This window comes from Trachurus japonicus, chromosome 8 (assembly GCF_045865225.1).
Source record: "Trachurus japonicus isolate A0001 chromosome 8, Traja_1.0".
Classification (NCBI taxonomy): Eukaryota; Metazoa; Chordata; class Actinopteri; order Carangiformes; family Carangidae; genus Trachurus; species Trachurus japonicus.
The window spans coordinates 28,387,112-28,405,712 of NC_140914.1; the positions used below are offsets into that span (position 1 = coordinate 28,387,112).

Here is an 18,601-nt window from a genome sequence, read left to right on the forward strand (position 1 = left end):
TCAGTTCATCAAATTATCCTTTAATTGTGGATTTTGGACAGTGAGACCCACAGTAAAAATATATATGGTTATGGTTTTATTGTACAGTAATAAAGATGTTGAATACAGTACATCAGCATAGTTGGATTGAGTTCACACAGGGTTGATCAATCTTATCTTTGCTCAGTCAGTGACAGAACTGTAAGGCAGGTGAGGATTCAGGTTACTGTACCGATAGCTGTAATACACCAAGTAGACATGTAATGACAGAAGAAAGAAGCTCTACTGCCGGAGATAGAGGCAGAGAGACGTAAGGCAATTGCCAACCTTCACCGTCCTTCGTACACACAAACAAAACACAGAAAATGCAATACCACTTCCATTTGACTGACATATTCTCAGGTAAGGAAAAAAAGGAGACCGCACACTAGTTCAGAGCTCCTGTGACAGTTTAATGTCACTCACACATGTGACGTTTCGGCGTTAGCCCTTCATCAGACATTTCTGTGACTGCAAAGAAGAAATGTGTAATAAACACACCTCTTGAAGATGTTTACCTCTACCTAACATGTTTTTAACCTTGTCATCAGCAACGCTACTCATGTTGCATACAGATATTTTTTTGATTTCAGTAGTGCTTTAAAATCTCCCATCTGTTTTAAGTGCTTCAGGAATTTCTTTAAATTCCAAAATCCAACCCAAACCGAGTGTCTGTGATGTACTCCTGCCCTAACTCCAAAAATTAAATCTGCTCATATATTCAGTCTCTTTCACCTTCTGCCCATTCATAATCTGCTAAAAGAAATCCCTGTGGCCTTCACTTGTATCTGTTCATAAATGCAGCTTCTTAATTCTAGCAAGCATAGTAAGAGCCATAAAATTAACATCGATAAAAGCAGGACACTGATCAGGGACAATGTTTATAAAATATCTTAGGGCTAAATGGAAATCCTAACTGCTGGATTTAGGTAAAAACTGCCAAGTCATTCCTGAGTCAGTGTGTGAAGTCGGAGGCAGTGCAGAGGATTCACAGGCAGTAATGTTCCTCTTTTGTCAGTGTTTTGTATGAAAAGAATGATTAGGAACTTTTTTAACCATATTTTGATGGCAGACGTTATCTCATTAAAACAAAATACAGTTGTCTAAGTGCACATACAGTAAATGATCATCAACTGGAATGAATGTTAAGTGCCACTAAAGTTGGATGTTTTGTGACAGTGTTTGTATTTCTAGGTTTCTACTTTGATCCTTTTAGAAGGAAATCTAACATAAAACATATACAATATTTAGGTTTAGTTTAGATAATATCAAATAAAACATAATGACAGAATGTAATGTCATCCCAGGGACAGATGAAACCACAAAAGTCACTAAACACTGTAAAGCCGTGCTGCATATGGCATCAACATTTCATTTGTTCAGATTTCTATATTTATTTTTGTTTAGTTTGATTTGGTTTATGTTGGACAGACTGTTTTTTCTGCTTGTGGCAGAAACAAATCACTTATAGGTTTCTACAAAAAAAAAAAAAAGAGAGATTGTAGAAAACTGTGAAACATTATAGATAGATCGCTGCCAAATGATAATTTGGAAAACTGTCCAACCAGAGTTCAGCAACTATTAACAAGCACAGAAGTTATTTTTCTTCGCAAAGTAAGAAAATGGACTGATCATTGAGTATGCTGCTTTAGGCTTCAAGCATTAACGTGTTCACTTGCTACTGTAAATAGGGGAAGTTAGTAAGCTGCATTGTGTCACTTTCAGACCAAGCCTATTAATAACTAACTGCATTAGTATGTGAGGTTACAGGTTACAGCCAGAAACAGCCCTTTCATGACTCGGTGTAATGTCCCCTCGGTGTCCTGGATGGAGAGAGACATCCCCCAGTAGGATGTTTATGTAACCATCCAGATTGTATTTAAGACTCTTTGAAACATCAATGTGCAAGTGATTAGTACTAAAATTAGAACCAAGTCATCTGGGATTTTCAAACAGCTCATTTAGTTTATATTTGTTCAGTTAGCCAACTGGCACAATCAATAGCAGCTAATCTACCTCCAGGCCAGGCCAGGTTTAACAAACAGTCAGTTTCTTGCAGTATTTGTTTTCTGTTCACTTTTAATTTCATGGGCATCGTTAAGATTTTCTTGGTCACAGTATTTGATCCTTACTTTTCAATCTAAATCCTCCACATCACAGTTAAACTCTACAGATATCTGTGACTCTTCCTTCCTTCCTCTCCTGTCACCTTCATCTCTCCGTCTTCTTATGCCGTGGGAATCCACACACTCTTCCACTGGACGGCATTCCTCCACATTTCCTCCATGAGCGCGGGATGAGACTGAGTCCAGTCCTTCCCGCCGTCTTTCTTCTGCTCATCCTTCTGGCAGGAGAGGTGCAGGGTTTTCAGAGGGCTGGTGCATGTGTGCTGGAGGTACTGACATCCCTGCGGCAGGAGACAAAAGGATGACATGTGGTGAGGGTCGGTGCTGAAAACTTTGTGTTCCTGAAATAAACAGTATCCTGGAATCGGAGCACAGACTACTTCTGCAGACCGCTGAACACTGTTGGTGTTTATTCCTCACCTCAGCGCTGCCCCAGTACCAGATGGCCTTGATGACGCTGTGATTAGCCAGAGCCACCGTGAGCTGGTCCCTACTCCCTGAAATGACATTAACCAAACCTGCTGGTAGGTCTGATGACTGGAGCACCTGAGGAGGAGGAGAAAGAAGAAAAGGGGTCATTTAATAGTCTTATTTTGTATACAGTAACACTGAGACTTTTAAATCCTTGTTTCAAAATGTTTCTTCTCTTATGTGAGGTTTGTTTGTCAGCCAAACCTGATGATCTCACTCATCTTATCTAAGTGATCCAGCACTGAACTCAGGAGACCCTGCAGCGGTCCCTGGGACATTCACCTCTTATATCTCTTATATTTACAAAAAAAAATCAAGTCTCACTGAAGACTAGACTCCTGGCTGGATTTTTACATTTACCAACAAAAATTCATGCAAATAATTTCTACAGTCACACATATACTATATCATCTCCTTAAAGGGATAGTTCAACATTTTGGCAAATCGTCCCATTGCCATAATCCCTATAGTCTTAGGAGTAGTTTTGTTACAGTACCTTTAATTGTCGGTGCAAGCTGTTTTTAGAATGGCGGAGCAGAGCAGCGAGCTGCTCAGAGCTACGCTACGGATTTCTTGGTTTCCCTCATCAAACACATCAAATACACAATCCAACAACTCCAAAACGCTCTGGTGGACAATTTGTGACCTGCACATTCACCACACTATGAGATAATAACCGAACGTTATGAGACAGAGTTCATTTCGAGGCAAATTAATGCAAAACCGCTGATGCGCTTTCCCGTTGGAAGCAAGCAGTTTCTGCATTTACCTCTAAAACAACTCTGTCTTGTAACGTTTCGTTATTATCTCACAACGTGGTGAATGTGCAGGTCACAACTTGTCCACGAAAGCGCTTTGGAGTTGTTGGATTGTGTATTTGATGAGTTTGATGAGGGAAACCAAGAAATCCCATTAGCCTCCATAGCGTAGCTCTCAGCAGCTGCTGCTCCGCCGTTCTAAAAGCAGCTTGCACCGACAATTAAAGGTAACGAACCTACTGCTATGACTATAGGGATTATAGCAATGGACCAAATTACCAAAATGTTGAACTATCCCTTTAATGTCTACATCACTGCAATTTACCACAGTGCACTTTCTGAAATGTTTCGACTTATTTGTCTTTGCTGCTGAACCCTGGACTAATCCGGACACGTGTATTCCTTTGCTTTTCTTAACACTTGCCTGAATGAATGCCAAGACTGGCAGTGGGTTTTTCTGGCTGGGGACCATGATGACAGCGTTGCCAGTGGCGATGGCTGCCCCAAGAAGTGTTACCATGGAGAGGAGGGGGTTCTTTTCTGGAAGGACGAGCCCCACGACTCCCAGGGCGTCAGGGAAGGAGAGAGCGGAGCCGGACAGTGGCACAGGCTGACAAGAGAGGAAACACACGGTGTTAAAATCGACCCATGCTTTGAGGTGAATAAAGATGCAAAACAAAAACTTGTATGCTGAATTTTCTTTAATAAATTTTGTACATTAAAAAGTCTCACCAGAGTTTGTCCTTGGATTTTGTCGCAGTACGCTGCCCAATCGCTGAGCCTCGCGGCGCTGAGGTCCACCTCCTTCTCAGCCTCATCCATTGACAGACCGGTCTGAACGTTGATTGACACGGCTAAGTCCCGCCTCTTTGCCTCCAGGCCTTTGGCCAGAGAGAAGAGCGACTGAGCGCGTGCAGACGGACTTTTTTTCATCCAGCTAGAGGAGTGGAAGGATGGTGAAAGAAATATTACAATCAAACCCGTATGTGTTTCTTCATCAGATGTTTTTAATAATCGTTCTCATGACATGTAACCAGATACAAATGTCCTGCAGGAAAACCATAGTGAGCATTAAAGCGGAATTGCCTTTTTTCACAATCTGGACCTTATTTCTAGCATAAAATACGATAATTTACTCACCAAGATACATTTGGTTCCAACTAAATTAGATCCAGCCGAGACTACAGGGCAGCGGAATGCAGCCTCTAAATAACACATTATCTGCAGCAAAACTCGTTTATTTCACCAATATTTTGTTATGATATGCTAGTGCTATTCCCCTCTGAGTCCGGGGTTAGCTGTTATCAACATCCGGGGTCTGTAGGTTGACATACTAAACTCTGACCTGGATGATGAACAGAACAAAATGAGCAGCTGGATGAAGTTCAGCTTCCACAGGCTTCCTCTCCACTGGACTCACTAAAGCTCTGGCTAGTTGCACTAAAAATGGACCCGAATGCCGAAGTGGAATGATTATTATCAGAATGAGCCGTGCAGCGCTCAGAGATGACATCATCCAGACCCCGGATGTTGATAACAGTTAACCCCAGACTCAGAGGGGAATAGCACTAGCGTATCATAACAAAATATTGGTGAAATGAACGAGTTTCACAGCAGATAATGTGTTATTTAGAGGCTGCATTCCGCTGCCCTGTAGACTCACATTATACGGATATACGCGGCTCTCGGCTGGATCTAATTTCGTCGGAACGACTTATAATGACACCAAAGTTTTCTGGGTGAGTAAATGATCGTATTTTATGCTGGAAATAAGGTCCAGATTCCCCTACTAAATCTGTAATATATTGCACATGGTAACAAGAAGAGTTGTGTATTTACTTATGAGCTCAGTGCATCAAACTCTGTTGATACACATAGTCAACACTCCTGGACTTTGTTGATACTGTGTGTATGACTAAGCTTTTTTTTTTTTATTAGGTTCCAAAGTCAAGTTGGACTCTGGTGATAAACACACACAGTCCAGTGGGTTGTGAAATACCTTCCTAGGTGTGTATCCCCATGAGACTCTGAAAGCCTGAATAAAACTCCTTTATGGGAAGAAAGTTTAACTTGTCAATGTTTTATTTTAAGCATAAAGGTTGAAGTCTGTTTAGCATTAAAAGTAGCTGCTTAATCTTAAACCAGAGACTGAGTATTTCAATTTAAATTGCATGATGGCACAACATACTAGCGGGCAATACAAAACAGAATTTTAGTTGATCATCTTTAACATGTTAGGACTCTTGGACAAACATTCGACATGTCATTTAATCTGTAGTGAAACAACTCATGACAACTGGTTGAAGAACAAAATTATAAAAGGAAAAGACTCGAACACACAGTCAAGTTCAGCAGAAATTTGACCTTGATCAAAATATCCCGGAAAAAAACAATGGGCCTCATTCACGAACCGTTCTTAAGAACAAATTTGTTCTTAAGTCCTACTTACGAAGTTTTTACGAAGATTGTGGCATTCATGAATGTTTTCTTATCCAGAATTTGTTCTTAACTAAGAACAAAATCTACGAACAGTCAGGAGTATACTTACGCACTTTTAGGTGCTGAGACTTCTGCAAAAATAACCGATTATAGTGTTTTCTTTTGTTCTGCAGTTGTTTGACATTATATGATTTGAATAAGAATTATTTTCTTATCTTTTATGATGTTTTTAATAATCATATATTAATAATAATAATTGACAAATCATTGCAGTCTCTTAAAAAACATTATAGACACTTAATTCATATCATTTTTTTGGGGGGGGGGGGGGGGGGCATACAGCTAGCCAGGCTAGCGCCGCCTACTGGTTCCGGCAAATTTCATTTGCCTCAACAATGTAGTCAGGACACTAGCAATGCGTTTCGGTTTGCTCCGTCCGCCAGAGCGGACGGACCAATCAGCGAACAGACGGGTAAGTGAAGGCGATGACGTTGAACTCAAGCGCTCAAGATTAACCTATGAGCTTAACCGGTGTATAGCACACGTGACCACCAAGCAGCAGCGATTAGTTGAAGCAAATGTAAGCAACCGCCTCCCGGAAGCAAACGAATCCCTATGGCTCGTGTTCAGACGCTTTTTGAAATGTAATGAAATAAGCGGCTGATGCATCAGGCTAGCATACAGCTGCCGATATGATTTTTTCTTTTCCTAATTGCGGGCTGCAACAGTGCACTTACTGTAAGTGTTCACACTACACACAACTTTTTTTTTTTTTCATATGTGATAATATGATGATATTTATGATGGCACACGTGAGAGTGAATATGAATGAATTTATAGAAATATAAAAATATAAACTAAATATAAGCCTTTTGTTTGTTTCTTTGTTTCATTCCTGCCGCAGTAGCGCCACTTCACTACTTAAGTTCTTTTTACGTTTGGAGTCTGGTGCTCCCTACCAGATTTTCATTTGGGCATTTCAACTTTCTTTCTCACTTCACCTTCTCTGCTCAGTGCCTGTGGGTGCTGTGCACACGGCCCTGCAGTCTCATGCCCTTTTACGGGCATTGATGGGGCGGTTACCTATGCTAATCATATGTTAATTAGACTCACCTGGCACACGCCCTCAACTTACGAGGAGTTGGCATTCATCAATGTAGGAACACAGCTGCGAACAATTCTGAGGCTTACGAACGCGTTGATGAATCTGACGTAGGGTTTTCTTAAGGAACTTCTTAAGAACAACTTAAGAAAGAATCTAAGAAAGTTCTTAAGAAGATATTGGTGAATGAGGCTATACAAAATATTTCTGTATATTTAATATCAAAGGCCCGATAAACAACGCTTCAATGAAAACTGAGTGTGTTAAGTAGAGAAGAGGGGAAATTCTTGGTCAGTTACCATGGTGATTTCAAGTCATAATACTACATTATTGAATCATTCCCATTTTAGGTTATTTCTCTTCTCAAAATTACTCCATCTTCATGTGCATAGACTGCATATAAACTGCACTGGATTCAAACAGGGGCACCATATCACCACATGCAAACTAAATTCAGCGTAAACAGACTCTTATCAGTTGTTCAAGAGTTTGTTTAGGCCTTCTCAGGAACAACACACAGCTCACATTGGATATGTGTAAATTTGTTCTCCGGGTTTGTGAAGTTGCGAATGCTGTATACATTCGCTGGACTTTGATTGGCCTTCTTGCTGGTGTGTGTGTATGAGTGTCTTGTGTGGCAAACTACTACTCACCCAGGCTGGACTTTGACAGCCGCCTCCACTGCATTACGAACGTCTTTGCGGCCCCCATCTGGACAATGGGCCAGCACGCTGCCGCCCCCTGGTGACTGCACAGCCAAACTGCAGCCAGAGTCAGACTTACACGCCTTGCCTCCCACAAACTGCAGGTAGGACTTTGGAGCACTGAAGGGGGAAGAGAGCAGAGCATGGAGATAAATCCAAACACCAAACATACCAGTTACGCTGATCGTGTTGCTTTGTGACATCTTATGGACATTTCTTTTTTTTATATGAAAGGGACAGTACTCCATCTCTCTGTTGGTTTGAAGGATTGCCTGGTCTTATACGTCTTATTACATACATATCAAAACTCAGATAATATTGTTGCTTGGTCGCGAATGCAGCCGTTGTTACAAGCCCATACATCCCATTTTGATTCATCATTGTTTTTTGTTATCCCACCTTCTGTCTGTCTTTAGTTAGTTTTGTTTATTTCTTATAAATATTCAAATATATGCAGGTTTTGTTTCTTCTAACATTACACAATTACAATACTGTAAACTATGTTTTGATATGCTGATGTTTTCCTTTTTTCTTGACAATAATTGTGAACCAAGAAATCAATACCAGCTGTGTAATGTATTCTGTGAGGATAACAATAATAAAGAAAAGATTGAAAAAAAAGAAAGGGACAGTACATATTAATGAACATCAGTATATAAATCCAAAAGTAAATGTGCCGGAGTTAGCAAGGCCAAGGCTAAAGCTAATTTACATCCGTTAAATGAAGAGTTACAAACCCACCTGGCTGCATCTGAATCATCAGGAATAATGGCTGGAGATGCTGCTGTTGCAAACTTTGTGTAGTCCATAGAGACAGGGGCAGAGCGGGGGCGAGGAGGGGAGGGAGAACAGGACGAGCGCAGGAACTGGTACAGACCCTGTTAGAAAGCAGAGAGGTGAACATACGATACAAGACTCTTCTGCCTGGTGGCTATAATAAAGCTTTTGTTAAATTTCATCCATACAGCAGCTGATGTTTATGGAGGTATAGAAATGAATAAATGAAGTAAAAGGTTACCAGACTTATCAAAGACATAACTGAGTGGATACATAAATTATGTTATTCTTTAAATAATTAAGATTGAGGCTAAAAAGAAATATAGAAAAGAAAAGAATAATAAATTGCAGTGCAATTTGAAGATCACATATTGACAAATTTCTGAAACTCACCTCATGTCCTCCGTCAGTGCAGGTGCCGCTGTCTTTGTGACCAGACACGGGGAGACAAGGGTCAGACACAGAGTGGGAATTTATCCACACTGAGCCGACAGCCAGGCTGGGGAGAGAGGAAGAAGAAAACATCAGTGGGAAGGAACAGACTCTCCATAATAAATGTTTACATATTTACCATGTTGTTTACCATAATAAAATGGTACCATAATGATTTGACCATAATAAATGTTTACATATAGACAAAAAGAAAAAAAAAGGGATTTGGAATAAGACAGACAAATCAAAAGGAGAAAACATTCTAGGAAAATTAAGAAGGGGCAAAAAGACGAAACAAAAATGCCATACTGGAAAATTGTGTGTGTACCTCTTTGCTGTCTCCAGAGCCAGGATGAGATCTTCAGTCCAGATGGAGGCGGCCAGGCCATGAGGACTGTGGTTCCCTGTGTAGAACAAACACCATTACTGTGGTTGAAATAAATAATCACCATAGACAACGTGTAATATTATCATGAAATGTCTACATTAAACATTTATATTTCAATCGCTATGATAATGAATAAATAAAATAAAACAAAATTCCAAAAAACAAATTTTGAGAAGTGTTCTTATTTGTAAAAGTTGACTCAAATGTCCAAGGTCACATCATTTCTTCACTGCTTCAGCCTTAATATCACTGATTTCAATTTCAATTCCTTTTATTTGATAAAGAGGGACAATGTACATTGATAAACATTTTAAAGATAAAATGTAAATGTACTCAATTCTAGCTAAAAGGCTCATTTCCATTGACAGTCCCCCTATACTGAAATCGTGGTTCACAGTAGGCACAGGTGGTAGGTGGTGGGGGTTAAAGTGCTAGAGTTGGTAATAAACTGCTGGAGTCAGAAATTTAAAGGTGCATTGTGTAGGAATTACTCCCATCTAGCGTTGCGGTTGTATATTGCAAGCAACTCAATCGTATTTTTCATGCTGCATTCACGTGAAATTGGGCAGACGGCAGACGGACGACAGCCACCGCACATAACGACATAAACAAGCCTCTATGTAAACAAGTGGTCCGTCAGCACGAGGCAAAACAATACACGTGACAATATGTTGTCATGGCGATGTCGTATTGTTTACCGACAGCCGTCTGCCCGACTGCAGGTGAATGCAGCTTCAGTGTAACGCTCCATTCCTCCTCACTGCGTTACCGTGGTGACTTTTCACAGACGCCACCTCAACCTGAGCCGACAGCTCCGGTGTCTCCGCTGAGTTTCCGTGGTTTCCTATCGTCACGCTGCCACTGAACGTAAAAACATGGCAACACCACATGGCAGCCAGCACCGAGCTTACCCGCTCCATGTAGATATGAATGATATGAACGGCGCATTCAGAGCTGAAAGGAACACTTCAGTTTGTTGATGGGGGCGATTACTGATTAATAAAATAGTACTTTTGAACGAAATAATCGATTTTCCTGAATAGATAACAGGAGAAGTTACACAATGTCCCTTTAAAGTACTAGAGTTCATGATTAAAGTGCTAGATTGGAGGACAAAGGAGGAGTAAAAAAAAAAAAGAGATGGGGTGTAGATGATCTCTCCTTACCCAGGGTCACTGCTTCTGTGTTGCTCCTGAAGGTCATGAGAGGCAGCAGCGGTCCAGGAGCAGGGCTGACCACACATGGAGAGGAGGGGGCGGCCCCGCACAGCACAGTGGGGGGGTAGAGGGCACCTGATGACGGGGCAGCACAGGACTGAACCAGCTGAGGAAAGAGAGAGAAAAAAAACATATTATTTGTTGAAAACAGGTCAAACACCTAGGGTAGGAGAGGGTGAGGGGGCAGCAACTGCAGGAGAAGGAGGAGAGCAGGCATCACTCTGCAGAGTAGGACTACTTGTTGTATTTTAGGTTTTTTTTTTTTTTTTGTACAATGAAAAAACATGTGAAATGAAATTTTCAGATGTCTTACATGTTTTTGAAGCCAAAATTAAAACGGATAAATCACAGTTTTTCTTGAGAGACTCTCTTTCACAAAAATGCATTTTTCTCAGCTTTCTAGAAAAAAAGTGGTCTTTTTGGTGCAACCAGGCTCTATTCAACTTAAGATAAATCAAGATTGGAACAAGGTACAAACAAATGTTTTTTTCCCCCTACTTAAATAGAGAGTCTCCTCTTTCCTTTGAGCTATTTGGTGTTTTCAGAGTCATAGTACAAAATATTCTGTGGGTCTTGAAATATTACTCAAAATGCCCCCAAAACGCTGGCACAAGTCACTGACCATTTTATAAAAGGGCTGGCACTCATGAGTTAAGACTAAAATGGCACTCTAAGACGCTTGATAAATACGGCCCCAGATCTACCATGGTGGTTTGTAGTTGTGCGTTATGGCTCCATCCGAGTTTAAGCATCTATATATAGTAGAAATGTATGTACATTTTCTAATTAGTTTCCATCATCTGCGTTATAGTGAGTCTGGATTCTGTCGGACTGACCGTGGCCCCCTGCTGCTGAGCCTCCTGTACCGCAGCGTCCACCAGGGTCCTGTCGGCTTCGCTGGGCAGCCCAACGCACTTCATCCCCGCCATACGCAGCTTGAGGCGAGCCACCACCCTCTCCAACACGCCCTCCTGCACACACAGCACCCAGTGGACCTGAGGGGGGAGTGAGAGAGGGAGAGAGGACTGGTGAAGAGACTCTAACAGGATGTGCTAGCATGAGGTTCATTTTTCATGTGAATCACCTCTTTCTTCTTCTTGAAGGCAGTCTCTATCGCTCCGTCTATGGCGCTGTCGATGTCCGCCGACTCGAAAATGATGAAGGGACATGTGGCGCCGACGCAGGGGGAGACGGAAATGGGAACGCCCATCCCAGCTGTGGCCTTACACAGCATCGCTCCATCCTGAAAGGGAAGGGATCATCATTTTAGGAAAACATCATGTAACCGCACACTAAAACTCTGTGCATACAGTATATACACACACCTGCTTGTTGCCGCTGTAGGTGACGAAGCTGATGCTGGGGTTCTGGGCCACTTTGGCACCAAGAGACATGTCACTTCCTGTTAAGACATTGAGAGCCCCGACAGGAAGCCCCGCACTCACGAACAGCTGTGCCAGCAGGAGCGCTGGAGGGGCGGTGCTCCGACCCGGGACAACGATGACAGAGTTGCCTGGGAGGAGGCAGAGTTCAGTTATTACTCACCTCTTACTACAGCTCAGATACAACTGAACACAAATATGAATTTCTTTAGTGATAAAACAATTCATCACTTAGTACTAAGACTTAGAGATACTTTAATAGGCGCGTTTCCACTGCAGGAACTTCGGGTTAGGGATGTCACGATTACTTGTTTTCACAATTAATCGCGGTATTAAATGCCACAATTATTTAATCGTAAAAGTTCCTAAATGCCGTCACTTTCCAACTCGCACGGAATGTAAACAAAGTTACGCAACATTATGAACTATATGAATCATCACAATGCGAGATTACCACCTTGCTAGGTAAATACACAGTAACTGGATTAGATTATGTTAATGTCAATTTACTTAACGTAACACTGAACTGGTAGGAATTTAAATGTTAGTGCCTCATTTGTAATAAAAAAAATATTAAAAAAACATTTCCTCTGAAGGATTAATAATTGGTCCTATATTAATAGATACTTTAAATAATTTGTTTATATACTGTAATTGGTAATGCAATTATATTTTGACTATTTGATTTTACACATTCATAGTGTTGGTAATCGTGATTATTTCTCTGACTATAATCGTACCAAGAAAATCTATAATTGTGACATCTCTTCTTCGGGGTAATTGGTAGTGAGTTTGGATACAATGGAAATCTACAATATACACCGAGAGGGCCGAGTGAGAGGACGGTTCCTGTAGAAGTTCCTACCAGGAACTCCTGCAGTGGAAACGCGCCTATTGATCCCAATGGAAATGTAAGTATCCAGTAACGCAGACATACAGTACATATACAGTAAGGGCATAGAAGAGGAATATATACAACACAGAGAAGTATGGAAAAAATCTCCACTATATACATCCTTATGAAACTATGCATATACATATGTTTGAACTGAATAAATACTAAAATAGAATAAACAGAAAGAAAAAGATAAAAACAGTACCAAATGAAATATGCATAATGTATAAAACTAAAATGATCAAAACTAATTTGAGAATTCGCTACTTGTCTTTTTATAAATGGACATGAGTTCCTGAAAACAGAGGCCACCATTTTTTTGTCCTCTAGTGATTTATAGACCAAATAAAAAAGTTAATTGATTAGTTGATAGTAAACATAATCATTAGATGCAGCCCTACATTTAATCATACTTTACTAAGAAACGTTTTCAGTGTATCTCATTAATCCAGTGATTTTCAACCTTGGGGTTGGGACCCCACGTGGGGTCGCCTGGAATTCAAATGGGGTCGCCTGAAATGTCTAGTAATTGATAAAAAAAATTACTAAATATTTTTAAACTAATTATTATTCTTTTTAAAAGTATGATTAAAAACACCACATACAATCTTGAACAACTGTATTCTATACTTTCACTTTCTAAAATATAAATCGAGTTCAAATAAAATGCAGTATATAAAAATATCTGATCTGGCGCATCTTGATTGACGGCCGCCAGAAGAGAGGGTCGCCAGAAATTTGTGATGTCAAAATGGGGTCACGAGCCAAAAGGTTGGGAACCACTGCATTAATCCAATGTGTGTGTGTGTGTGTTTCTTACCCATGGCCAGAGCTGGCAGGACTTTGAGCATCAGGGAATAAAGAGAGCAGTCATCGGAGACCACCACTGCCACCACGCCTGGACAGAACGGAAAACATAATTACGACAAATTCAACTTTTTCCAGTCGGAAAAGTTCATTCTGAGCCTGAATGCCTGTGTGTGCATGATTCTCTTACCCAGTGGTGTCCAGCTGCTGATGAGAGAGTCTCTGAGCTGAGCCCAGCTGCTGTAGTACTGCAGCAGTCTGACCAGGGCGGCGGGCGAGCAGGGGGCCTCACACAGCTCACACAGCTCCGACACACACTTACTGTGCTGCCCCAGAGTGCTCACCAACCTGTTATGCAAAGGTCAAACACACACATAGTGAGATAGTCCAGTCATTTTATGAAAAAAGGTTGAACAAATTGCAACAGAAGCAAACTCAACTGATTTTGTATCCTCAACATGTCCTGAGGGAGGGGAAAAAAAGCCCAGAAGAATCCCATTAGGGAAAAGTTTCAAAAAAGACCAAAACATAGCCCATTCTTACGCCTATTAATTATTTTTCTCTCGTGAATAGGGTAAAAAATTTTAACCTTTAGATATCACCATGAAAATTACTGAGTTGATCACTTACATTAAGACAAACAAAACATGTATTACAAGTTTTTTGAAATTCTTTGTCAACATGAGCAAACAGTGCATAATCTAATTACGTATGGCTAATTTGCATGCAACACCAGATCTAAACATTGGGTATAGCAGGTGAAATGTCTTGTTCAATCTTGTTGACATATTACAGTTAGGCACACTGTAGCTTAATGAGCTATGGCCATCCCCCTTTCACAAATATCTCTCTATCTATCATTAAAGGTGAAAATGCCAAGAATATATTTTTTTTTAAAGAACTGTTGGATCAAAACAACCATCAGAAGATAAACAGCTCCCAGATCTCAGCAGCAGTCGCCTCCATAAGAACGGAGCATCTCATACCTGCTCCACTAAGGCGGCGGACATCTTGAAAAATTGTAGCCATCTTCAAATTTCAAGTGGTTTCTTGTCGAGTGACTGATGGAGTCAACTCATCCCAATTTTCATGCTGGTACCACCACAGCACCTTTATATATACCCGTGCAGTCGAAATGATTGAATTTATGCAAATTAATGCAAAGTTGCTCATGTTAACAATTTCAAAAAACTTGTAATACATTTTTTGTTTGTCTTAATGTAAGTAATCAACTCTTTTCGAAACTTTCCCCCAATGGGATTCTTTGGGGATTTTTTTTCCCTCATTCAGGACATGTTGAGGATACAAAATCAGTTGAGTTTGCTTCTGTTGCAATTTGTTCAAGGTTGACCCCCATTTTGGCTTAAAATGACTGGACTAAGAGAGTGCAGCAGACTGCTGGTAACATGGCTATAACACACTGTTATGGGCTTTTGGTCTCTGAGTGTGTCCAACCTGAGCAGCACTTTGGCCCTGTTGTAGCAGCTCATCCCACCCCAGGACTTGTAGCCACTGACGGCCGAGGCGGCGCACTGGGTGACATCGTCCTGAGCAGCGCACACAGTACTGCACACATTAGCACCTGGAGAGCAGAGCAGTGAGATAGAATCATCATTTTTTTTAGTTTTTAGTTTGAATTATCCGTGGATAGATGCTGCAAGCTGCTGATTTGATCCACATCATCCTGTTACCTTTAGAATCGGCCAGGGAGCGAGTCTGTCTGTCTGCTGGACGGACCAACTTGCCATCGATGAACAGACCCAGAGCACGAGAATGATGATCCAGCCAGGCCTGATGGAGAAGACACTGACAGATGTTATTCAAGCTGAGGAGAAAGTGGAAACCTAAACAACCTCTAGCATTGTTCAGTGTTAAAGGGATAGTTCAACGTTTTGGCAAATCGGCCCATTGCCATAATCCCTATAGTCATAGCAGTAGGTTTGTTACCTTTAATTGTCGGTGCAAGCTTTTTAGAACGGCGGAGCAGAGCCGCGAGCTGCTCAGAGCTACGCTACGGAGGCTAATGAGATTTCTTGGTTTCCCTCATCAAACTCATCAAATACACAATCCAACAACTCCAAAACGCTCTGGTGGACAAGTTGTGACCTGCACATTCACCTGTATACCTGTATTGACCTGTGTTCATAATAACAGAACGTTATGAGACAGAGTTGTTTTAGAGGTAAATTCATCAACATCATAAATCACAATGATGAGGTCTCTTGGTTTGAAGCTTAGTTGGTGATCTGGTAGTGTATAATACAACAGAGTCCCTGAATGACAAGTAAATACACATGTTCAATATGTAGCCTACGTCAGATTTGAACATCAATCGTCAAGACACAAACTGGATAACATGTCCACATCTTGAAACAACGGACTGTTCTTTTTTTTTTAAATAAAAGAAACAAACAAAAAAACTGAATGAGGAACACATATTTACAAATGCAGAGAAGCATCATCTTTCCTTAAAACAAAGGACACAATCACAGAAATGAAAAGAACAGCCTTGGCAGTAGTGAAATCTTCTCGTTACGATGACTCTGAAGGAGGCAGATCTGACTATGTACACGAGCTATAACTAAACCTATGCTCACATGTGATTGGTCAGGAAGACGCCACATCCGGTGGACAATGACTGATAAATCGTGGACAGGGGAGACAGAGCGTGTCAACTATTTACAGACAGGAGACCAAAGTACAGAGCTGAATCACAAAGATCATCTGAAGCAAGACCCAAGCTTCACTGTGAACTGAAATCTCCCCATTATTTTTCCATTCAACTCTTTTATTTAGTGGTGATCAAATATGTTCCACAACTGACATTTGGCAAATAGTATTTCTGTGTTTCTTCTCCAACAAAATCACTGGAGTCACTTGTCAATTCATTACTTCCAGTGATTTATGATTTCTCTAAGCCCTGATGACATAATTTCTTCCCCAAAGTTTCAGATCTGACATTATACACCTGTTACAGGTGAGGACGTGCTCATGAAGGTAAACTGAACTTTATGTGTTGATCAGTGGACTGGACCTTTCAGATAAGCTCTGTAATAAGACCGACCAAGACGGTGCATGTCTTTTTGAGCCCAGCAACTTAATGTTGCATCATTAGTTTAATACAAGATACTGGGAAATGAGCCAATGGCTGATGGTGCCCCCCAGACCCAGACACCAACGAAGTGAAAGTGACAGACTTCAATGAAAGCTTCTAATCTTGGACCACAACTCATTCAACAACAGAGGGGATACCAGCAGGGCCGTTGCTAGGAATTCTGGGCCCCCTGAAAAAATAATGAAGTGGGCCCCCACCCCCTGACTTTTCATCACCACTTTTTTGATTGGCTGTGTATAAGAGGAATTTAGTCAAAAAAAAAAAATCTGTCTCCTGGGGTGTTTTGTGGGCCCTACTGGGCTGTGGGCCCCTATCATCACCTTTCTGCAACGGCCCTGGATACCAGCCGCTTGGTCAATAGTCTAGTTGGCTGACCAGGAGGGGGATCACAGTCTGACATTGCCAACATGTTTAAAGCTTGTGAGAAGTCACACACACATGTGGTAGGCCTAAGACAAGGAAATTACATAAGTTTTCTTTCCCACTGATATCACCCTTCATTACACAGGTATCTGTGTGCTGAACCACATAGTACATGATTTTATATTTCCCTTCTGAGGACAAATTAGATAACATCTATCCACCTGCTGGGAGAAACTGAATATAATAAGTGTAACCCATCTGACTGTCTTTCAAGATTTGTGTGTGCGTGAATGGGATTTACTCTAATCATCTCTAAATCAAAAATTCACCTTCAAATGTAGATGTCACATTATCATATCATAGGGATATTCATTTGGTGAACCAGTGTGGTAGAGGATGACAGCAGGGAGGAGGTGAACTACTGTAACATCTAAACCCAGCAGATAAATACCAAACCAGCAGGCCAGGAGGCCTTGATGCTCAGATCTGACCCTGGAAATGAAATGATACGGACACAGTTTGCAAAATCCAGAGCATTTTAGTTCTCTTAAGTGGAAACATGCGTCCCAGCGACTGTCCCGCTTCACCTTTGACATTTCATAACCAACTTCTGCACAGTCCGAGTCACATGTTTGCCTTGTGAGTTTCAGTCTAACTTACCACCTACAGTTAATGAACTTCACATGGGTTTAAACAGTCATGTACATGCTAACCCCGTGTGAGCACATACTCGGTTGTATAAGGCTTAGCCTACTACCAACCATAGATGCTTCATCTGCTCCTCTGATGAAGATGGGTTAGGTAACTTTACCTGTGCGGTGGCCGTGCTGGAAGCTGCTGCTGGTCCGGTCTCCATGCTTTGAAAAATATCGTACACTGTCTTGTTGGTGCTTCCAGCCATAATATTTACAACCCTAGAAAGGAGGACAATCTTCCCGTCGCTCTGTATTTGTTTCTGGAAGCCGGAAACCTCGCTTCAATGCAGCTAATACTCTACCTAGGAGAAATGTATAGAGAAAACGGCAACAGGAAGACGACTGAATTCACCCCACGTCAAATGCAACGTGCCGCTGGCTGCTTCCCTCCCACTGGAGACCCTTGAGACCTGCGCGCTACAGATGAATGTGCAGAGCTGCTGGGAGCGAGAGGGTTCACTCCCACTTACTTCCTGTAATGTGTCGGCTGCGTTCTGCTGCTAAATGGTCCGTGCATTAGAGTGGTTATTCAGGAAATAACGCTGTTTCCTGTTTTGTAAGCTAAAAGAATAGTTTAAATACCGTAAATTTAAGGACTTTTTTTTTTTTTTTTTTTTTTTAATTATTATCATCCTGCTCCTTCCCATGCATGGAATGTGTAAATCCCGTGTTATCTATAGCCTAAATGTATGAATTGAAAATGTCCACGTATGGAACAAATAAAAAAAAAAAAAGGTTTGGATACCCGTGAAGTTTTAGCGAGTATTTTTCGCTGCGTAACCCCGGTAACCCCTTTTTAACTAGTGGTTGTTGTAAAGTAGATACTTAAGCTAGATTCAATTTGCAGGAGTAATCATTCAGGCAAAAAATAAATTAATAAAATAAAAATAGCCGCGGCCTTTGCAATATGAT

The 18,601-nt window shown here is 41.1% G+C and overlaps 1 protein-coding gene across 1 annotated transcript; it reads right to left on the minus strand.

Annotated features, from left to right (window-relative positions):
* On the minus strand, positions 1-18,084 carry aldh16a1 (aldehyde dehydrogenase 16 family, member A1). The gene is made up of 17 exons (XM_085785083.1): positions 17,806-18,084; positions 15,208-15,307; positions 14,972-15,098; positions 13,707-13,864; positions 13,530-13,607; positions 11,758-11,945; positions 11,517-11,675; positions 11,269-11,427; positions 10,382-10,538; positions 9,156-9,231; positions 8,789-8,894; positions 8,360-8,496; positions 7,568-7,738; positions 4,106-4,310; positions 3,798-3,983; positions 2,565-2,690; positions 1-2,425 (listed from the first exon to the last, which is right to left on the minus strand). The coding sequence occupies exons 1-17, from the start codon at positions 17,893-17,895 to the stop codon at positions 2,246-2,248; spliced, it is 2,403 nt and encodes an 800-aa protein (XP_085641209.1). The 5' UTR covers positions 17,896-18,084; the 3' UTR covers positions 1-2,245.
* Positions 18,085-18,601: the final 517 nt, after the last annotated feature.

Excerpts from the sequence above, each read along its gene's own strand:
- aldh16a1 (XM_085785083.1), bottom strand. The coding sequence starts at position 17,895 with ATGGCTGGAAGCACCAACAAGACAGTGTACGATATTTTTCAAAGCATG. Across the intron at positions 11,676-11,757 it reads CCTACAGCGGCAACAAGCAG|GATGGAGCGATGCTGTGTAA; the intron begins GTGTGTGTATAT and ends CTTCCCTTTCAG. Across the intron at positions 10,539-11,268 it reads CTCAGCAGCAGGGGGCCACG|CTGGTTCAGTCCTGTGCTGC; the intron begins GTCAGTCCGACA and ends CTCTTTCCTCAG.